At 41.2% G+C, this 18,789-nt stretch overlaps 1 protein-coding gene across 1 annotated transcript in view; it reads right to left on the reverse strand.

Annotated features, from left to right (window-relative positions):
- Positions 1–16,561, reverse strand: part of LOC148342985 (tyrosine-protein kinase fyna) — a 28,014-nt gene extending 11,453 nt beyond the window's left edge. Inside the window, exons 1-2 of the mRNA XM_088313467.1 lie at positions 16,381–16,561; positions 5,323–5,588 (exon numbers count right to left, since the gene is read on the reverse strand). Of these exons, the coding sequence (XP_088169593.1) occupies positions 5,323–5,578 (256 nt within the window). The 5' untranslated portion in view covers positions 5,579–5,588; positions 16,381–16,561. The remainder of the gene's footprint in view (positions 1–5,322; positions 5,589–16,380) is intronic.
- Between the last annotated feature and the right edge of the window lie 2,228 nt (positions 16,562–18,789).

Consider the following 18,789-nt stretch of genomic DNA (forward strand, 5'->3'; position numbering starts at 1 on the left):
CAGATGCTGCAGACGGCGCTACGGTGACATTTTCTTACAGAATAGGGATTCCCTAGGAAAATCGTTAAGAGTATATAGTTATTTTAATTTTGTTTTAAACTACACTTGACATAAATTGTAATATAATTGCAACAAATATGAAACATGCATCAATTTGTCACAAAATTACCACTGAGTATAAAAAAACAAAACAAAAAAAAAACAAAACTTTTACTAGAGATTCAGGGAATCATTGAATCGTATAATAAATTAAAAAAAAAAATAAATCAAAAAAAAAAAATTTAAATAAATAAATACACGTTTTTAATTATCCGTTCCTTTATTCAAAAACAGGTCATTATTTTAAATTGACAGCGCAAAAAAATATTTAGCAGTTTGATCCGTAGCCTGTCAGAAAATAGGCCACAAATATTGATCATTGCTTTCAGATTAAGATCAGATATTGGCAAATGTTTTATTTGAATTACATACGAAGAAACTCGAGATATTTACAGGCTGAAAAGGAAGAGGACAGATTTAAGCTAAACAATGTCTTTAAGCGAATTTATCGATTATCAAAGTACTTGACAATAATTTTGATACCGATTAGTTGTCGATTAATCGGTTAATTGCTGCGCCTCTAAATTGCACAAACATAACTCAATGAATATCTACAGCCAAGCAAAGTGACTTTTGCTATCGCCTTAAATCAAGTCAAGCACCCCTCATGAGCTAAAAACTCCCTTGAAGGAAAAAAAAACCTCGAACAGAACATAGGCACTGCGGGGCGACCGTATGTCTCAGCCGGTTGGCTTGAGATGGAGAAACAGAGCGGAGGGACAGAGGCAAGTTCAGAAATTCAGTTCATCTTAAAAAATACTCACTCAGATTATCTTATAACATATTCTTTTAACCTACTAGCCTAAATGACACGCTGACACCAAGTATGTCATTTAAAATCAACCTTCAGCATTCACACGCAATAATAAATGTTGGCAATGTAGACTAAACAAGCTATTAGTCGCTGCTCTGCAAGAGAAGCAAAAACACACTTCAAGGGTGATGAGGTGCTTTTAAGGACCGCCAACATAAAAGGACGCACACGAAAAATCACCACCAGAGAATTAAACTTAACAACACCCTCACCAATAATCCACAAAATAGTGCCCACTAGTACATTTATTTCTTTGGCCTGAGCACAAAAAGAGCAAACTGGAGTTTTCCAGTGAATACCAGACAGTCGTCTAAAAAAAAAAAAAAAAAAAAAAAAATGGATATATTTTAGACAAATGTTGACTTCACTCATTTACTGCCATTGACAGCTAAAGACGTCAAAAATCCATTTATTGTACTTGGCTGGTAGGGAATGAGTTAATTGTCAAAATAAGACAAATTGATGAAACGTCCACATGTGATGGTTGTTGTGATGGAGCAGCATGCTAACCCGTCTCGGATCTGCGACGCTCCAGCTTTGCATATTTCTAAGTTCTCATCATTTGATGAATGTGGCGCATCCGTGGTGAGATTTCAGTCTTAAATACGAGGGTGACGCCACAGAAAAAGGCCATTTGTTGACATCAAAGCCAGAGCTGGTGTTAATTTATGCGCCAGTATACATGTAAGCTGACGAAACACACGCCTGTACCGTCCCTCCGCTTGCTGATCCTCAGATGTGCTTCACAGAGCTCCACTGATCATTTGGGTCACGCTGTTTTCCATTAACTCGCAGCGAGTGGACATCCATCTTGCGCTGGCTCGATGAATCTATTAGGAGTGGCGGGTAAAATGTTTTGAAGGTGACGGGCCTCCTTTCAGGTCATTCGCACTCCCAAAAAGTAGGGCAGAGTTTCTGCGAGGCGGCATTCAAAAGGTTAACGTGGTTTGCAATGTGCCACACTAAGTCCGACTTGCTGACACATGGCAATTTTAGTTCCATTTACTAAAGCCAACCTTTTTTTTTGCTTGACACTCGTCTGCCAAAGAGACTTCTTCTGGCTTTTCGGAAGTGGTGGAAGCAGGTATAAATAGCAAACCCAAGCCACCATTTTGGTTGACGCAGACGACTCTCTGACATGGGTTTGACTCCTGCGTTTGGCGTCTAGTTTACGGTTTGGCTTGATGGGTTCATGCAAAAGCACAAGCACTTTCAGACTGATTTGAAAGCTTTTTCAGCAAAGTTCAGCTCGGTGATGCATTTGTAACATAGTGACCAGCAAAGTTTAGTTACTAAACTGCAGAGGGAACGTGAGCCAACTACAGGGCAACCCTTCCAACAAGACAATGATCCTAAATCAGCAATGAAAAACTATTGCAACCATATCTGGGTGTTAGAATCAGTGTTGTTTTTGGCTGGGATTTTAGATTTAGTCTTAGTCATTTGGACGAAAACGCTTATTAGTTTTGGTCAGATTTAGTCATTCCTATTCGTGATAGTTTTAGTCGACGAAAACTTGAAAAAGTTTTAGTCGGTGAAAACTCGTAAAAGTTAAACGCAAATAAAAAAGAAAAAGTTTTAGTTTTATTAGACCAAAACTCAAAAAGGTTTTAGTCCGTTTTCATTAAAAAATAGGCATCGACACTGCTCTGCATGTTGTGCTGGGCCACCTGGAACGACAGCAGAGCTATGCAAGGATGCTCTTTGTGGACTACAGCTCGGCATTCAACACGATCATCCCAGACATCCTCGTCGCCAAACTGGACACTCTCGGCCTCCCTGCCCTCACACGCATCTGGATTAAGGACTTTCTGACCAACAGACCCCAGACTGTGTTGCTCGGCCCCTACACGTCCTCCACCCTCATGCTGAGCACCGGTTCCCCCCAAGGATGCGTGCTGAGCCCTCTCCTGTACGCCCTCTACACCTACGACTGCAGCCCGGCCCACGGCAACAACACCATCGTCAAGTTTGCTGACGACACGACAGTGGTCGGTCTGATCTCGGAAGGTGACGAGACAGCCTACAGAGAGGAGGTAAAGAGACTGACAACTTGGTGCAAGGACAACAGACTGCACCTTAACTCTGCTAAAACAAAGGAGATTGTCGTCGACTTCAGGAGGAACAAGACGCTGCCGCCCCCCCTCTGCATCGAAGGCGTGTGTGTGGAGAGGGTCCACACGTTCAAGTTCCTGGGAGTACAGATCTCCGATGACCTTTCTTGGACTCACAACACCACAGCAGTGGTAAAGAAGGTCCGCCAACGTCTGCACTTCCTGAGAGTCCTCAGGAAATTCAACCTGGACAGGAAGCTGCTGCTGGCCTTCTACCACTCGTCCATCGAGAGCCTGCTGACGTACTGTGTCTCCACCTGGTACAGCGGCTGCACTGAGGCGGACAGAGTGAGGCTCCAGAGGACAGTCAAAACAGCGCAAAGGATTATTGGCTGCCCTCTCCCCCCACTGTCGGACATCTACACCGCCCGGTGCCTCAGAAGGGCTCTCAACATCGTCAATGACAATACCCACCCAAACTCACACCTGTTCGACCTGTTGCCCTCTGGCAGGCGCTACAGATGCATCAAATCAAGGACCAATAGACTGAGAAACAGTTTCTTTCCGAGAGCCATCTCCATACTGAACTCTCACACACACACGAGACCACCCTAACCTCGCAAAACAGCATTGTGATGTGTTTCTATATGCCCTATTCAGTACTGAATTCCATTGCACTGTCTTCTTTATTTATCTAATTTATATATTTGTCTGTATTATTGTTGTATTGCACTGGAGAGGGGAGCCCTCTAATCTCGTTGCACACTTGAGTACAATGACAATAAAGGGATTTCTATTCTATTCTATTCTACAAGGTTTCCAGCCAATAGCAAATGGACTATGCATCACAAACAAATAACGTAACTGGAATCAATGCTCATTGCTCCAAAATAAGCCGAGAACCAAAACGTTTTATTTGGCAACTGTTGTGGCTTCATTTCACTTAAAGCAATATAAAATAAAAAACGTTTTAGCAACATAGACTTGTAGTAGACTTGTTCTATAGTACAGTAGCACAAGTACAAACTCTATCAAACATATTTTCTTGCTTACTTGTACCAGCTTGCGATTATCAGAGCGAAGTAGGCTTGCGAGTGTCACTGTCGCCATAAACCGTCAAAGGAACGCGTGCGAGTGTGTGCGAGCCGAGACGAATGGCCGTCGACGAGTTCGTGCGACACTAGTATGTGTGACGGGGCGAGCGCAGCGCATGCGCCCAGCGTGCTGTCCAGGTGGTGGGCGTGTCCAAACGAAAGATAGGTTGCACTTCATCGCAATGTTTTGAAAGACAGATGGGAAGAGATGTCATAAATTTTGAGTGTCGGACGAACCGCACGCTAACGATTTTGTCCCGTCTCGTCTCGTCAACGAAAATTTCATGTACGTCACGTCACGTTTTCGTCATCAAATAACCTCGTTTAGCTCGCCATCGTCTCGTTACAGTCATGGAAAAAAAGGGGCGTTAACGAAATATTTTCGTCATCTTCATTAACGAAAACAACACTGGTTAGAATGGCCAAGTTAAGAGTTCAGATGTAAATCCAATTTTGTGGAAAGATCTGAAAGAAAAAATTCAGTCTGTGGTAAAGGCACTGTATATTCTGTACAATGTAATGAATGGCCAGCCATGGGATGATTCTAGTGTTAAGGACGCGCTATATTTGCTGATTTCAAAATGGATCCCCGCCCTGGAAGGAACTAATGTATGGTCTGGGGAAGGGCTGCACGATATTGGAAAAAAATCACATTGCGATTTATGGGGAGGCTACAATGTACATTGCGATATTGAAACTAGAAAAATGTTATTAGCAGGGGGCGTGAGCAAGACGATCTGTGTAGTCTCAACAATGTAGAGCATAGTGTAGATTGCTGCTTTTATGAAACAAACCAAAATTTTCCTTGTTCTAAAAAAAAAAAAAAGAAACATCGCACGTCCTACGATGTAACTATTGCGCATGCGCACATCGCAATCGCGATGTTCAAACCCCATATCGTTCAGGCCTAGTGTAGATTGCAGCCCAGCCCACCGGGAATTAGCCAGAACGGCAGGATTGCTCACTCTGGATGTGGTCCAATAGCACTGATGATTTTTATTTTCCACAAATAGCGAGAGTTCATAGTCAGTCCAGAAAGTATGTGGCTCATTTGTAGCCCAAAAATAAATTATAACATCATGTGCATTAATGCAAAATATATGCTTGAATGGTTTCTCATCACAACAGCTTCCAGGCCTTCCAGGTAGCGCCTCTAAACCCATTTTCACAAGCGTCTTTATTCGTGGCAACATACCAAATTAAAACAGCTGTCAAAGCCCTGCTGGCTGCAGTCATTTTTTTTTTACGGATGAAATCTCACCTGTTCCTCCACGGGAGCGTAGCGTGCCCGACTGCGAGGATGTGTGCACGCCCCCGAAGACGGCGACCCCCTGCGTAGCGCCGCCTCCGCCGTGGAAGTTGTTGTAATTGGGTATGGTGGTGACTCCGAAGCTGGGGGGGTAGTGCTGCGGCGCGGGGTCGGCGCCATAACGGTAGCCTGGGTGGTGCGAGAGGTTGGCGTCGCGCTCGTCGGTGAGTTTTGCTGCGTCTTTATCCTTACATTGGACGCAGCCCATTCTCTAGGTTCTGAGGAAGGAGATGCGCACGGAATTAGGACTGAGCGGGAAGTTGGCGGGCGGTGCTGGAGTGAAAGAATAGCTGCCAACGCCAGTGGGGAAATTATGATTCAATGTTCCGTTATTTCAGTGGCTTCCTCGGAGGCTCGGAACAATCTTTCAATTAGGCTGAAATTAAACACCATACTTTAAGCTGCACAACTAATTACACAGTAGAACATAATGTCCTGAATTTCTAACCCGTCATTCTTTTTTTTTTTTTTTATATTGTGCAAGGCGGCGACTATCAATCGTCATCCCCTGCAGATTTGCGGTTCACAATTCAAGAATTCCCCTATTCAGATTTTTTTTAAATCAATTTGCTGAAAAATTCACCCATCCACGTTTTTTCACTCTCTTTCCGAAACGCCCCAAAATGCGAAAATATGCTGCCAAATCCCTTCGTAAATAAGCCCGAAAAAATATGCTACGAGAAGCAAAACAATTGATGACATTCCAAGACATGAACCTGCGTTGCATTTGAAATGGCAAAAGCTCGGCATTATTGTCACCAACCTCGTTCTGTGTCCAAACAATCCGTGTTTCCTGTAAGAAAATGTAACCCAACTATGCCAAAAAGGGTTTTCTTACAAGCTGTACTTATCTCACTTTATTTTTCTAGTAGCACGGCCGCACTCGCTGGAAGACTTTACAACCCGCCATGGCATTTACAAGTTTGGCGTGCCATTTATTATGGTTTTCCTTTCACTCGCTACTCACACACTTCCGTCTCGTGACAAAAGACTGCCAGAGAACCTCCCAGACCCGTCACTGTAATAAGCAACGCAATCTGTTTTTTTTTTTGTTTTTTTTTTGCAAATTAAAACGAGCCATAACCTCCTGGAAGTTACACTCGTGCATGAACTTGGCAACGCCTATTCTTCAAAGTTACAAAATCAAGATTGGAAAACTCAAACGAGTCAAGCAATGCATACTTTAGTGTCAACCTTGCCAAGGGTTTTTTATAAGTTGAGCAGTGGAGTGCAGCATTTTCTTTTTAACAAGACATTTAGTGTCCATTTTTTTGGCGCAGAGCACAAGTTTAACACAAAGTACCGTCAAACTCTGCACATAAGTGGAGGACGGGCGCAGTTAGAAAAATGGGAGTTTGCATCGTTGTGGGAGTGAACGCAGCCAGCTCCATTCCCATCCAATCAAATTGCGCCACAATTTAGACCTTGTTTCACTTGGATTTAAATCTAATCTACTTTCTGTCAAGTGCACTCGGGGCAGGTATAAAAAAAATCCCCTCGCTCCTCTGTAATGCCCAATGAGAGACGTAGCACAGTCTGCCAAATTCACAAACTCAAATCATTAACTAGCCTTGCCTCGTCATGAAAATAAAGATGCGCCAGTTTTTACTCCATGAGCATGCGTGCCTGTGTATAAAAATAGGACCCTATGTTAGTGATAGAGCAATATGGTTTTTTTTCAGGGTCGATAGTGATGCTAATTAAAGGTCATGGAAGCCGATAACCGATATTTGAAGCCGATATTCATGTGTTGAAAAACAAACATCTCTTTAAAGTTTACAAGGGCAAATAGTTTTCTATTAGTTGTGAGTTGTAGTCGACTGACATTTATTCAAATTTCGGCAAAGTCTGTTGTCTTACTTTCCTATGGGACCTGAGGTGAAAAAGCAAACAGGCAACTTACTGCTGATTGGCTGCTACAAGGATCCAATCAGATGGTGCTGTGGGCAGGCCAATCTGCTTCTGCCGGCAGGGCCACAAGCACAGCAGAGAGAGAAGTGTGCTGCAGCGAGCCAAAATAAATGTTTAATTTATCGGCCTTGAAGTTAAAAAAAGGCTGATGCCGATAATCGGCAAAATGCCAAATATCGGCCCTGATAATCGTTCTATCGCGACCCGAGGTGTCAGCTGTGCCTAAGGCTGGTACACATTTCTTGCCCATGCCAGGTAAGAATTGCCTAGTGGTGCGTGCCAGTTGTTATTAATCATAACAAGACTTCAGGTGTTAACTGTGCTCAACCTTGATACAAATTGCCTTACTTACTGTCCTTTGTCATTAAAAGTAATAAATCTGTTGAGTGTAAGAAACGTTCAGATCGGGTGCTTGTGCTCGTACGACCTCGCTAAACCCGTCATCGTAATGAGTAAGCCCGTTTGGGTTTTTGCCAATTAAAAAAAAGAAGAAAACATTAGCCATATCTTCCTTAAAGACTGAGATAAACGTGAATATTCTGCTTTCGAGCCACTCAAATACGACGCAGATGGCAGACAGCTCGTTTGTCTTTCATCAATATTAACATCCGCTTGAGTTGGCTAATGAATAATTGTTTATAGTTGCGAAAAATGGAGAGACAGCAACATCCACATCAACAATCCTTGACTTCAGACTCCCTTGTTGATCCATGTCAAGATGTGCTATCGTGAGGAAGTGTTTCAAATTCTTAACGTTGTACTCATTCATAGAGAAAATGTATTAATCGTTTCGAGTACAGTCACAGGGATGTCCCGGATGACACGAGAGCCCCGACATGCCAATTAGGAGCCAAAAGCAACACTGAATTCCTTTAGCCCTGTTTAACACTTACAAGCAAAAGCGGCCCAAAACGCCTCCTCGGCTTGGCTCCGTGCACGCCATGGGGACCGCGTAAAGGGAATGAACAAAGCTTTCCACGCTTCACAATGAAACACAGAATCGTAAACGGCAATTTATTTAGGATTAAACGACGCTAATGAATGTTTCCAATGTGTTGGGAACAGTTTGAAGAGGGTACACGGAGCAAAGAGGACTTGACTGAAAACTTAATTGATCGCCAGACTGTCTACACAGCATTTATTGTGACAGACTTTTGGTGCTCTTCGGAGAAAGAAAAAATTACCCACAAGGGTCACTGAGAATTTATCAGGCATTCCTCTTTTTTTGTGGTCCTCCAAAATGATTTTGTCGCTAAGTATGCCTTCTCATTCATTTCAACTTATTTCATTTAAAAAGAAGGATACCAATGAATTGAGAGTTTTACATCTTACAACGTATGAAAAAAAGCTACATTTATACCTTGGTCAAGGGGTTCAGCTGTACCTTGAAGGTCAAATGTGAAGGTTAATTAAGAATGTCAGGAAAAAATATTCTTTAAATGTTTCTGACTTCTCATTGGTGTGTTTGGCTGTGTCTTCTTAATCGTCGGCGCACATTTTGGTACGCTACTACTCCCTTTTTTGGTTCTCCCTCCCGCTGACTTGATCACATTATCAAATCGCTGCCAGTACTGACAAACTTTGAGTAAGGTGTCGTGTGTTTGAGTCTGTCTTTCTTGTGATATTAGAAAAGAAGGATCACTGGTTGAAGGGAAGGACTGTTATGCTAGCTTCTTACGCTAGCTAGCAACGTTTTGTGGACAAAACTTTAATTTGGATCTTCTGTGACTGTTGTCACATATTTAAGTTCGCCTATGTGTGATATTTGACAAGAAGAGGCACTGAATGAAGACGTAGAAGGCTATGCTAGCTGCTTACGCTAATTTGTTTTTGGTAAACAAATGACTGTTTAGCATTTTCTGTGACTGGTGTGGTAGATTTGAGTCCAATTGTTTGTGCTGTTGGACAAGAAGCAGCAGAGGTTTTTAACATTACGCTTGTCACTTGTGATTAAAAGGCAGCGGGTTTTACAGTTTTTTTAATTACATTTATTGATGATAGCCATAACCTTGTCCTTAAAGTCAAGTTCTTAGAGACCGATCAAGTGGGTAGAGCAGCGACTGAAGGTTCAACCTGTTCGAATCTAGGCTAGTGATAGACTGATATGCTTTTTTCAGGACCGATACCGATTATTAGTAGTCATGGAGGCCAAAAACCAATATTTCAAACCGATATTCATTTGTTCAAAAAAAAGGGTTAAAACTGTGTCAAAATGTTGAAAAGTAAAAACTCAAGGTAAAAAGCAAACAGCTTTCTGCTGATTGGCTGCTACAAAGAACCAATCAGATGGTGCTGTGGGCGGGCCAATCTGCTTCTGCATGCAGGGCCACCAGCACACCAGAAAGCGAGAGAAAGAAACAGCCAAAATAAAGCTTTTAATTTATCGGCCTTGAAAGTTAAAAAAAAAAAAAGACGATAATCAGCAAAATGACATATATCGTCCCGATAATCTGCCTGGCCGATAATCGGTCTATCACTAATCTTGGCGCTTTTATTTTGCTTTTGCTGCCATTTGTCTCTTGCTGGTGACAACATCAAGAACAGCAAATTAACACAATAAAACCATGCTGGTCTATGTTGTTTTTTTTTTTTTTTTTAGCAGGGTTACTGCCTTCACAATATTACAGCCAAGTCTGATGGTAATGAAGTACTGGGAAGCAATAAAATGGGTAATAAGGACTGATCTCATATTGCAATACCACCCGTATGGAATAACAAAAACGACCTTGCACTCAAAACAAAGGCCAGCGGCGCCAGAGTGTTAATGTCTCCAAACTCCATTTTGCATCTAGTCCTGTTTGTACACATAGGCCGACTTTTGGGTAATTTAGCCCCGCGTTCACTTTGTAAACATTTGCATATGAATCACGTCCATGTGATTGTGCATGTAACTGCAGTGATCGTGTCTTGCAGTCATGCGTGGCGTCTTTGGACAGTTTCCTTTGAGGAGATTAACAGATTTATGGGAGCGCCTTTGACGGCAACAGGCTGATTTCGCACATTTCGACTCGTTAATATCATCAAAATTCGCAACTGACAATTCATCTCTCTGGGGTTCTCACATCCAAACGTGAAGCTACCATTCATATAAAAATGTCAAGTTGAAAGCATTGATGTCATGTTTTTTTTGTTGTTAGTGTAGCAGAGAAACAGGACGTCATGACAAACACAACTCCCTCCCCGCCCTAAAAAGAAAAAACAAAAAAAAACAGATGATAGCATTGTAGCTGAAGGGCTGGAGTCTCGAATGACCACCACAAGCCCGCTAGAACACACGTCATGCTATTATAACGCCTCCGAGGAGTCCAAGCTCTCGTGACAAGGGGCCAGGGTCGAACCTCTTGAGTGGCACACGGCCCAAATGAGTCGGTGGACTCTCACCGGCAGGCGGAAAACGTCACATGGTGGTAGATCATTCTCAAGTCAAGATGGAGCTTGAAAATGGGACTTTGGTGCCATTTACGCCAGCAGTCCTCAACTTCCACTATTTCACTTAATTCAAATCAGAGACTCTGTTCTCAAAACCAAGGGTCAAAAAAATAAATAAATAATTAAAATAATCTAGAATTAGAGTGAAAACGGCTCACGTGTTTCATCTTTGTCCATTTATATCACACATGGCCTTTCTGGGTTCATTTAATTAAAATTCATTTAAAAGGAGGTGAGTACCAATACCGGGTGACGGTATCGGGCCAAACCGGCTTTATTTTAAGGAATTTAGTTCTCGCCAAATATGCTGATACCGGCCTGTGATACTTAAGGAAAAAAAATGAATACAATACAATTTTGGTTATATTGCGCATTTCACAATAGCAGGAGCTGTATGAATCTGACATGAAATAAGATTTCCTCACCAGCATTTGGTGCAAATATGCGTCAGTTTGACACGTTGGTGAATCATTTTGTGCGTCAGATGCATCATTGTGTTACTTGAAATTTTATGTATCATAAGAACTGGTGGTATCGGTAGTTGGTATCGATATCGGTGAATACTCAAGAGCGAGTACTCATACTAGTATCGGGCTTGAAGTTACATATGGCAGATTTTGTCAAAAATAAGGCTCTATATCATGATTTCTAGCAGTTTTCAGTTTATTGGGTTAATTTAGAGCAAAAAAAAAACTAATATGCAAAGAAAGCTGAAATGCGTGACGCATGAAGCTAATAAAGTTTCCACAGCACGAAAAAAAGCACAAGTGATCCTTCCAACAATCCTGCGAAAAAAAAGCACAATGGACAAATCGAGGCATTAGCTGCTCATTGTGTTCATTAGGCAAAAACTTCACGACTGGAATTCCAAGGCAGCGCTCTGAAGGCTTACTTTTTTACTGTCATGTCAGATCAGTGGTTTGACATTTTCGCAGAGGCATAAACAAAAAAAAAACAACTTCTTTTAAGACTCTGATGATCAATAAAATGTTTTGTTTGACCTCATTAAGCGGGGCGGGAACGACCCGGGGATCCAGACTGGTAATTGACGGAACACGTAAATATTGACATTTACGTAACTCATGAATAACCCTAAATAATACAAGAATAAAGATTTTCCAGCACGAGACCTTAAGCACTTTAAAGAAGATGATACGCCTTTATTTAGTAACAATGACCCTGAAAATTGCTCTCTTATTATTGTAAGCGACGGCCGTATTTATTACATGACATGTTCCAAAAAATATGCCCGAAAGTCATTCTGGTGATAATGAGCTTTTAACAAAAAGCAATAAAACGAGCTGTAATTTTGGATGCAGGGCCTCAGTCGACGGCAGTTTATCATTCTGAACTGGAAATTAATTCGCTGAAACAAACGCCTTAATTTAGGCATGAGCGCGCACGCACTCACACTCACAGTGCTGGGAGCCGTAACGAGATACAAGTCCATTTATAGTAAAGCTGTGAGATCAATACAGTAAATTAAAAGGCGAGTCATGTCAGGGTCACGCAGTGAGTCAAATCTTGTGCAACTTACAGTGAAACAACACAGAGCAATTTTGCGGAATAAATGTACAATCGCACTTGCTCATCTCATTATTTTTGCACGTCTGCTATTAGCATAATACACAAATCATGCGTTTTATGACGACGTTGACGTCTAACTGTCTGCAGGCCTGTCATTTAGCCCGGCGGAGGAGGACATTGAGATTAATTTGTTTAACATTGCCACAACATCCCCAAAAAGGTTTTCTTTGAATGGCCCTGGCAGAGGTTTCAAAAGGATGTTTGGTGTTTAAAACGTCTTATATCTTGTCTTTCTGTTCTACTCTTTTAAATTGAGACTTTTTTTTTCTGATCAAGTGTCGAAGCAGTAGATGTAATCTGCCAAAGGATAATGTGCACAAAACCACAATTTTCCAATATACGAGTCAAATAAGTGGATAATGGCGTTTGGTAGCAGTAAGTCTTGACTTACTCGTTTAATTCGATCATAGAACAAGCTCGTAACTCATTTTTTAATTGAAGATGAAATGAAATGAAATTCAATTGTTTAGGAAGCACTGATACAATTTGGATTTATGATGCATAAAATTTTCAGAAACGTAATAAATATAACACATAACTTTTGTTGCCTGACATTTGTTTTAAAATAATTGTTGGGCGCAGAATCCACAACTGATCTCAGTTTTTTTTTATTTTTCATGGCAAGTTGTTGCGCTATAGGATCTCCATTTTCTAAAAAAATAAATAAATAAATAATTGTGTACATACGTACATATACATATATATATATATATATATATATTACATTATATATATATATATATATATATATATATATATATATATATATATATATATATAAACACCGAGAAGGAATAATTGCATGCTTTAAAAAAAAAAAAATTTAAAAAGCGGCACTTAGCTGGAGCTTTTAGAAACAAAAACGCAACTAATCACTGTAGTATTGTGGTGTTCGTAAACTGCGTCATCATAAGCCATTTTGCCATCGTCAGCTTGAAGCGCTCACATGACGAAGGTCACGCCTCCCACACTCCTCCTTCCACTGACGTCACGCGTGACCTTATTCAACCCCACAATGCAAAATCAAAATGTGACCGTCACTTCTCGGGCCGCGTGTTGACCGGACTCCACAATCTCCCCCATTATGGCGGCACGGCCTCACCGAATAGTTACAATATTTGCTTGTGTCAGACAAACGACTTCATTCAGTGTATTAACAAGGAGACAATGGCTGCATTTCACCAAGCTACAAGATTAGTCGGACAATGCCGGGCAGTGTTGCGCTTGCAAAGTGATTGCCATGAAAAGAGCTAGTTATAAAAAAGAAATTCACAGCTGAGCGTCGCACAGAGTGGATGTGTGGGATCGGGCCCAACGGGCCTTCTTAACAAAATCGGTGCCAAACGTGTGGCCCGTGGGCCGTATACAGCCCATAATACCAGCATAACGACCGACATTAATATAAAGTAGTGTAGTAGAGTCAACAAAAATTTATGTCATGCGTATTTTAATGAGGTAAAATAACACTTCCTAATTCCTAGTATTGTGCTTTATTTAAAAAAAATACAGTAATGACATAATTAAATACAATAAAAAATAAATATTTTTTCCACCGCTTTGGACACCCACAGGCAATATAACACAAACAGACGGATAAATTATTATATTTATTTTAAATTATTATGAAGACGTCTCAACTCCTCTCAGCTCGTCAGTACAGCACTAATATGAGTCATTCTTTGCAAACAATAGAGAATATAAGACTGAGTATTGTCTGTTCATGGGTTGCGGCACCATTTGTGTTCAATCCATAGTTTAACGGGTTCAAGCAAGGCAAAATAGATGCTATTTAGCATTAGCATTAAGATAGCGGACTGAAGGCCGTGTTTTTTTTTTTTTTTAATGTAAAAAGTGTATTTCTTTTTGTTGTATGTTTAGTTTGACAGATATCATCAACTGGGAGTGGCTGCAAACAACGTGAACTCTCTTTGAAAAATTGTTCACGAATTGTGTGTGAGTTGAGGACATTTAAATTGTACTTAACGTAAAAGGAAAAGTCTAAGTCATCATTGCCATTCAGTGAGTCGCAAATCAAAAGTGGTAACAAGCTGTGCACGACTGCAAATAAAAAAAAAAATTAAATTAATTAACCCCCTAAAAATGTTTGTACCTTCAGGATTATATGGTTTACAGATTTGATTTTGAATAAATTTGCATGTCGTGTTCATGCACATGCTGCAAAGACTCTCCATAACATCCACTAACAACCCGGGCCAAATTTCACTCACTCCTCCCCGACAGAGAGAACTCGTATCTCAGTCAAGCTGTATCACTTCAATATTCTTCCTTGACACCAATTACTACTTCCCTATTTATCCAGGGCTCTGGCGCCATCCCGTAACATCTTTGGCCATTACAGAAAGGGCAAAGAAATTTAATTTGTAAATAGTGAAACACGAAAGGGTAAGGGTTTACTGAATCATATTTGTGAGACTTATAAAGATAAAAACTTAAATGGTGTACGATGGGGAAAAAAATGGTGGAAGAAAAATTTTGAATTCCCCTCCAACTTTTGTCACAAATGTCAGTGTGAGTCCTCAATGGGGGATTCAAACTTGTTTCCACAACTTCTGCCAGCGGTAGAGGGCAATGCTTCTTGTAACAATACATTGGAAATAATGATGTGCTGTTCTTCCAGCAACGATTATGTGGCAGAAGAATTAAGAAAAGACTAACGGAAAGTACAAATGGATCACATATGAACTTTATGATCAGGAATGGTGTATTAATCAACCAAAATGTTCCAAATTCCGTCAACTGTGTAGTATTAATTGGTAATCAGTCCTGTCTTGTTTAAAACAAAATACAAAATTTTCCTCAAAACTTCATCCATGACGACACAAAAAAAAAACAAAAAAACAAGGACAAACCATAACACATGCCCATAACCACTTTAAGCACTTTAAGTTACTGCCTGGCAAATTGAGTTGTTGTTATTAATCTATCCATTTGTGTATTTTCTAGAGCACTTGTCCTCATTAGGGTCATGGGTAACTGGAGCCTCTCCCCGGTGAATTTGGGCAGGAGGCTATGTACACCCTGAACTGATCACCAGCCAATCACAGGACACATGACACATAGAGGGAAAAAAAATCACAGTCTCCTTCACACCTTTGGGCATTTAGTTGCCAAGTTGAATAACACGCAAAATATGCAAACAATTGATGCCCCTCCTAAAAAGATTTATAACTGTAGATACCACTAGATGGCAGAAAAGCACTACTTTTACATTAGACATGGCTTTGGTCTGAGCACAAAAATAGTGAACAGGTGAGTTTGTCAGCGAATAACAGAGGGCAGGTTCCAAAAGTAAAATCAGTGAATAGAGTTTCGAAGGAAACACAATTGACAGTGAAATTATGCGATTGGTTGATGATGAGTCCAGTGTGTACAAAGTCGACTGGGATAGGATCAGCAGCTCACCCAACACCAGAATGAGGACAAGTGGTAGAGAAAATGGATGGATGGATGGATGGATGGATGGATGGATGGAGCTTATAGTTTTTACTTACAAGAAGTATTGGAATCAGTTCTCTTACTTCTAATAGATATACTTCTACTTAAGTATTGAGTGTATACTTTTTCCCTCTCTGCTACTCTGCGATGTGTTGGACTGCAAGCACGTCGCTCTGTCTATCTATCTGTCTATCATCCTCCTCCTCCTCCTCCTCCTCATCATCAGTGTTTTGATTCCAGTTTAAGATGGACGTGCTGCCCTTGGACACACTTGACACACATAACCCGATTAGGGGGGAGTTTTGATTGGCCATCGGAGGCAATTATTTGCAGCTAAATCAACAGGAGGCTGACTGCGGGGGCCTTGTTGTGTGCTGTCAGCGCTCTGACTGCAGTGCATCCCCATCCCAGCTGCTGCAACACAAGAGCCCCCCCCCCCCCCCATCTACTGAATCCCACTGCAAAAACATCATCACCCCACTCTAATATATCTTAAAACATGTAGTAGCCTAGCAGACTACATTCTGCGCTATGTGACCGTTGTTTAAAAACAAACAGAAAAACAGACGGCGGTGCAAGCAATTAAAATGCAACTCGTGAGTAGGAAAATAAACCAAACGTGCTCACCGGAGGAGGTGGGATGGTGGTGTGGGGAGGGGGGATTTAAAACTAATCCATCGGAGTTTCCAGCCGATGACGACTCGGCTACCTCCCCGTGATATTTATCTTCTTTCTCCTAGAGGCAGTGTAACAGAGGGAAAACGAGATACGGAAAGAGGAAGAGAGAGAGAGAGAGAGAGAGCGAGAGAGAGAGCGAGAGAGAATAGCGGTTCCCGTCCCTGCCGACTCGGGAGCTCCAGTCGCTGCCGTGCGTACATACGCCCGTGACGACAGCGGGGAGAGGGCATCAAGACGGCAGTGGCAACAAAAGCCGTTTCCGGTATTGACATTTCAAAGTTAAGACAAGGGCGTAAGAGAGTTAGCATTTCGAGGTTAGAAGTTGGCAATTTCGACAAAAAATAACATTATTAACAATATTATTTGAAAATAAGAAACAATAATCAACGAGAATGAACATAATTAGGATCATGTTTAAGCACCGAAAAGACGTCGCATGACAGACAATACTTTTACTTTTAAAGACCACTCCGTCTCCGGTTGATTTGCGTAAGGGGTGTTGCGGATAGATTCTTTGATTGACAGTTACTTCGGCCAATCAAGTGCGACAATGGGGAGCAGAGCCCTCCTTCTTTGAGTTGACCGGATCCAGGGCAAAGTTGGTAAATAGTCTGTTCCAGTTTTATTTTTTAATTATTTTTTAGAGCCGATTACTTGTGTGTATAAGGAACCACAACTGTAATGACAAGTTTTCGCTATATGATTTAATTGGTCATTAGTAACACAACTATTGGATAACTTTTTCAAAAATAATTTCCAGTTAAATGCGTTTTGTGGAAAATGTATTCGCGTATACTGTCCATAGCCAAATTTGGGTTTCGTCTGAATGCATTCTGAGTACGTAGTGATGTAAAATGGCAAGCACACACCTGCCACCATTTAAAGCAGGGGTGGGCAAACTTTTTGATTGGCGGGCCACAATGGGTTCTAAAATTTGACAGAGGGGCCGGACCAGGAGCAGATGGATGGAGTGCTTTGGTAACCTCACCTCTTCTGAGAAAAAATATATATTTAATTTTAAATGAAAGTGAACAAAAGCATAGGCTCCAGCAACCCCGTCTCTCCCACCCCCGTGACCCTAGTGAGGAGAAGCAGTACAGATAATGGATGGATGGATGAACAAAAACATTACTACAATATTTGTCTTCGAAAAACCACAGTATTTTGAAAATAAAACATTAACCAGGTTTATTCATTTAATTTTATTCAAGTTCGGCGGGCCGGATTAAAACGTTTAACGGGCCATATGTGGCCCCTGTGCCGTAGTTTGCCCACGCCTGATTTAAAGTGATCATCTATTTCATCAAAATAAAGCTCAGCTGTTCTAGTAGGCATTTCCGGACATTTTCTTTTTTTGCAGAAAATAAATAAATAATAATAATAATAATAGTATATATATATATATATATATATATATATATATATATATATACCAAGAAATTAGTCATCCGATTTTTCTCTCTTAAAAACCATCATTTTGTGCTTGACTTGTGAGGTTTTTTAAGGTTGTAGCGTGCCTAACATTAATGTTGCATGCACAAACACAAAATTCATGGAGATGTGAATCAGCAGTCTGGGCGTCTAACATCCCAATCTCTACTGGCTTTTTTCCCCCTCCCTCAGAGTTTACATATTCATATGGCAGCGTGGCGTGAAAATGGCAGCTTTGCATGTCATCTCGATAGGACAACAATGAAGTGTGGCCTAGTTCGCCTGCAGAGAGGCGCGGGAGGGCGGGTGCAGAAAAGTCACCCTAATCCTGCGCCGTTTGTCTGCGTGAACTCACTCTCTCTCCTCCGCGAGTCCTCGGTGTGCCGGGTGCCATTTTGGACTTGTTACCATGGAGATGTGGGTCACGTAGTGATGGTAGCTGCTGCCGGTGGAGTCCGAGTGCTGAGGGCTGGCTGGGTCAGTCAGCAGCATGAACTCATTAGATGTGGGTCACTGGGAAGCTCCAGCTGCAACAACCAGATAAGATGCTATTATGCAAGAAGAGGCAAGTGGTGGGCATATGTTACATTTATCATTAGTGTAGGACTTTTGAAGAACCGAAATGGCCTCTGATAAGAAAAAGGTTCATTAATCACAAATACCTCGATGAATGTGTATGATCTGATCTTCACTTCAGTTTTCGAGACGAATCGTTCCCAATTTGGAGAATTTAGGCACCAGTATTTGTGAAATTTTGACAATTTTATCTTTTTTTTGAGAAAAAGAGATAATAAACAACATATTATTTGATTAGTCCACCTCATCGATCAAGAATATACTTTTCGAGATATTTGATTTGTGCTTCTTTGATTGGCTACATTCTGTTTGGCTGTGCTTGATGCCAACTTGTAACAGATACTTAAGCCC

This window comes from Idiotropiscis lumnitzeri, chromosome 1 (genome assembly GCF_059441095.1).
Source record: "Idiotropiscis lumnitzeri isolate Australia: NSW breed Sydney's pygmy pipehorse chromosome 1, RoL_Ilum_1.0, whole genome shotgun sequence".
Classification (NCBI taxonomy): domain Eukaryota; kingdom Metazoa; phylum Chordata; class Actinopteri; order Syngnathiformes; family Syngnathidae; genus Idiotropiscis; species Idiotropiscis lumnitzeri.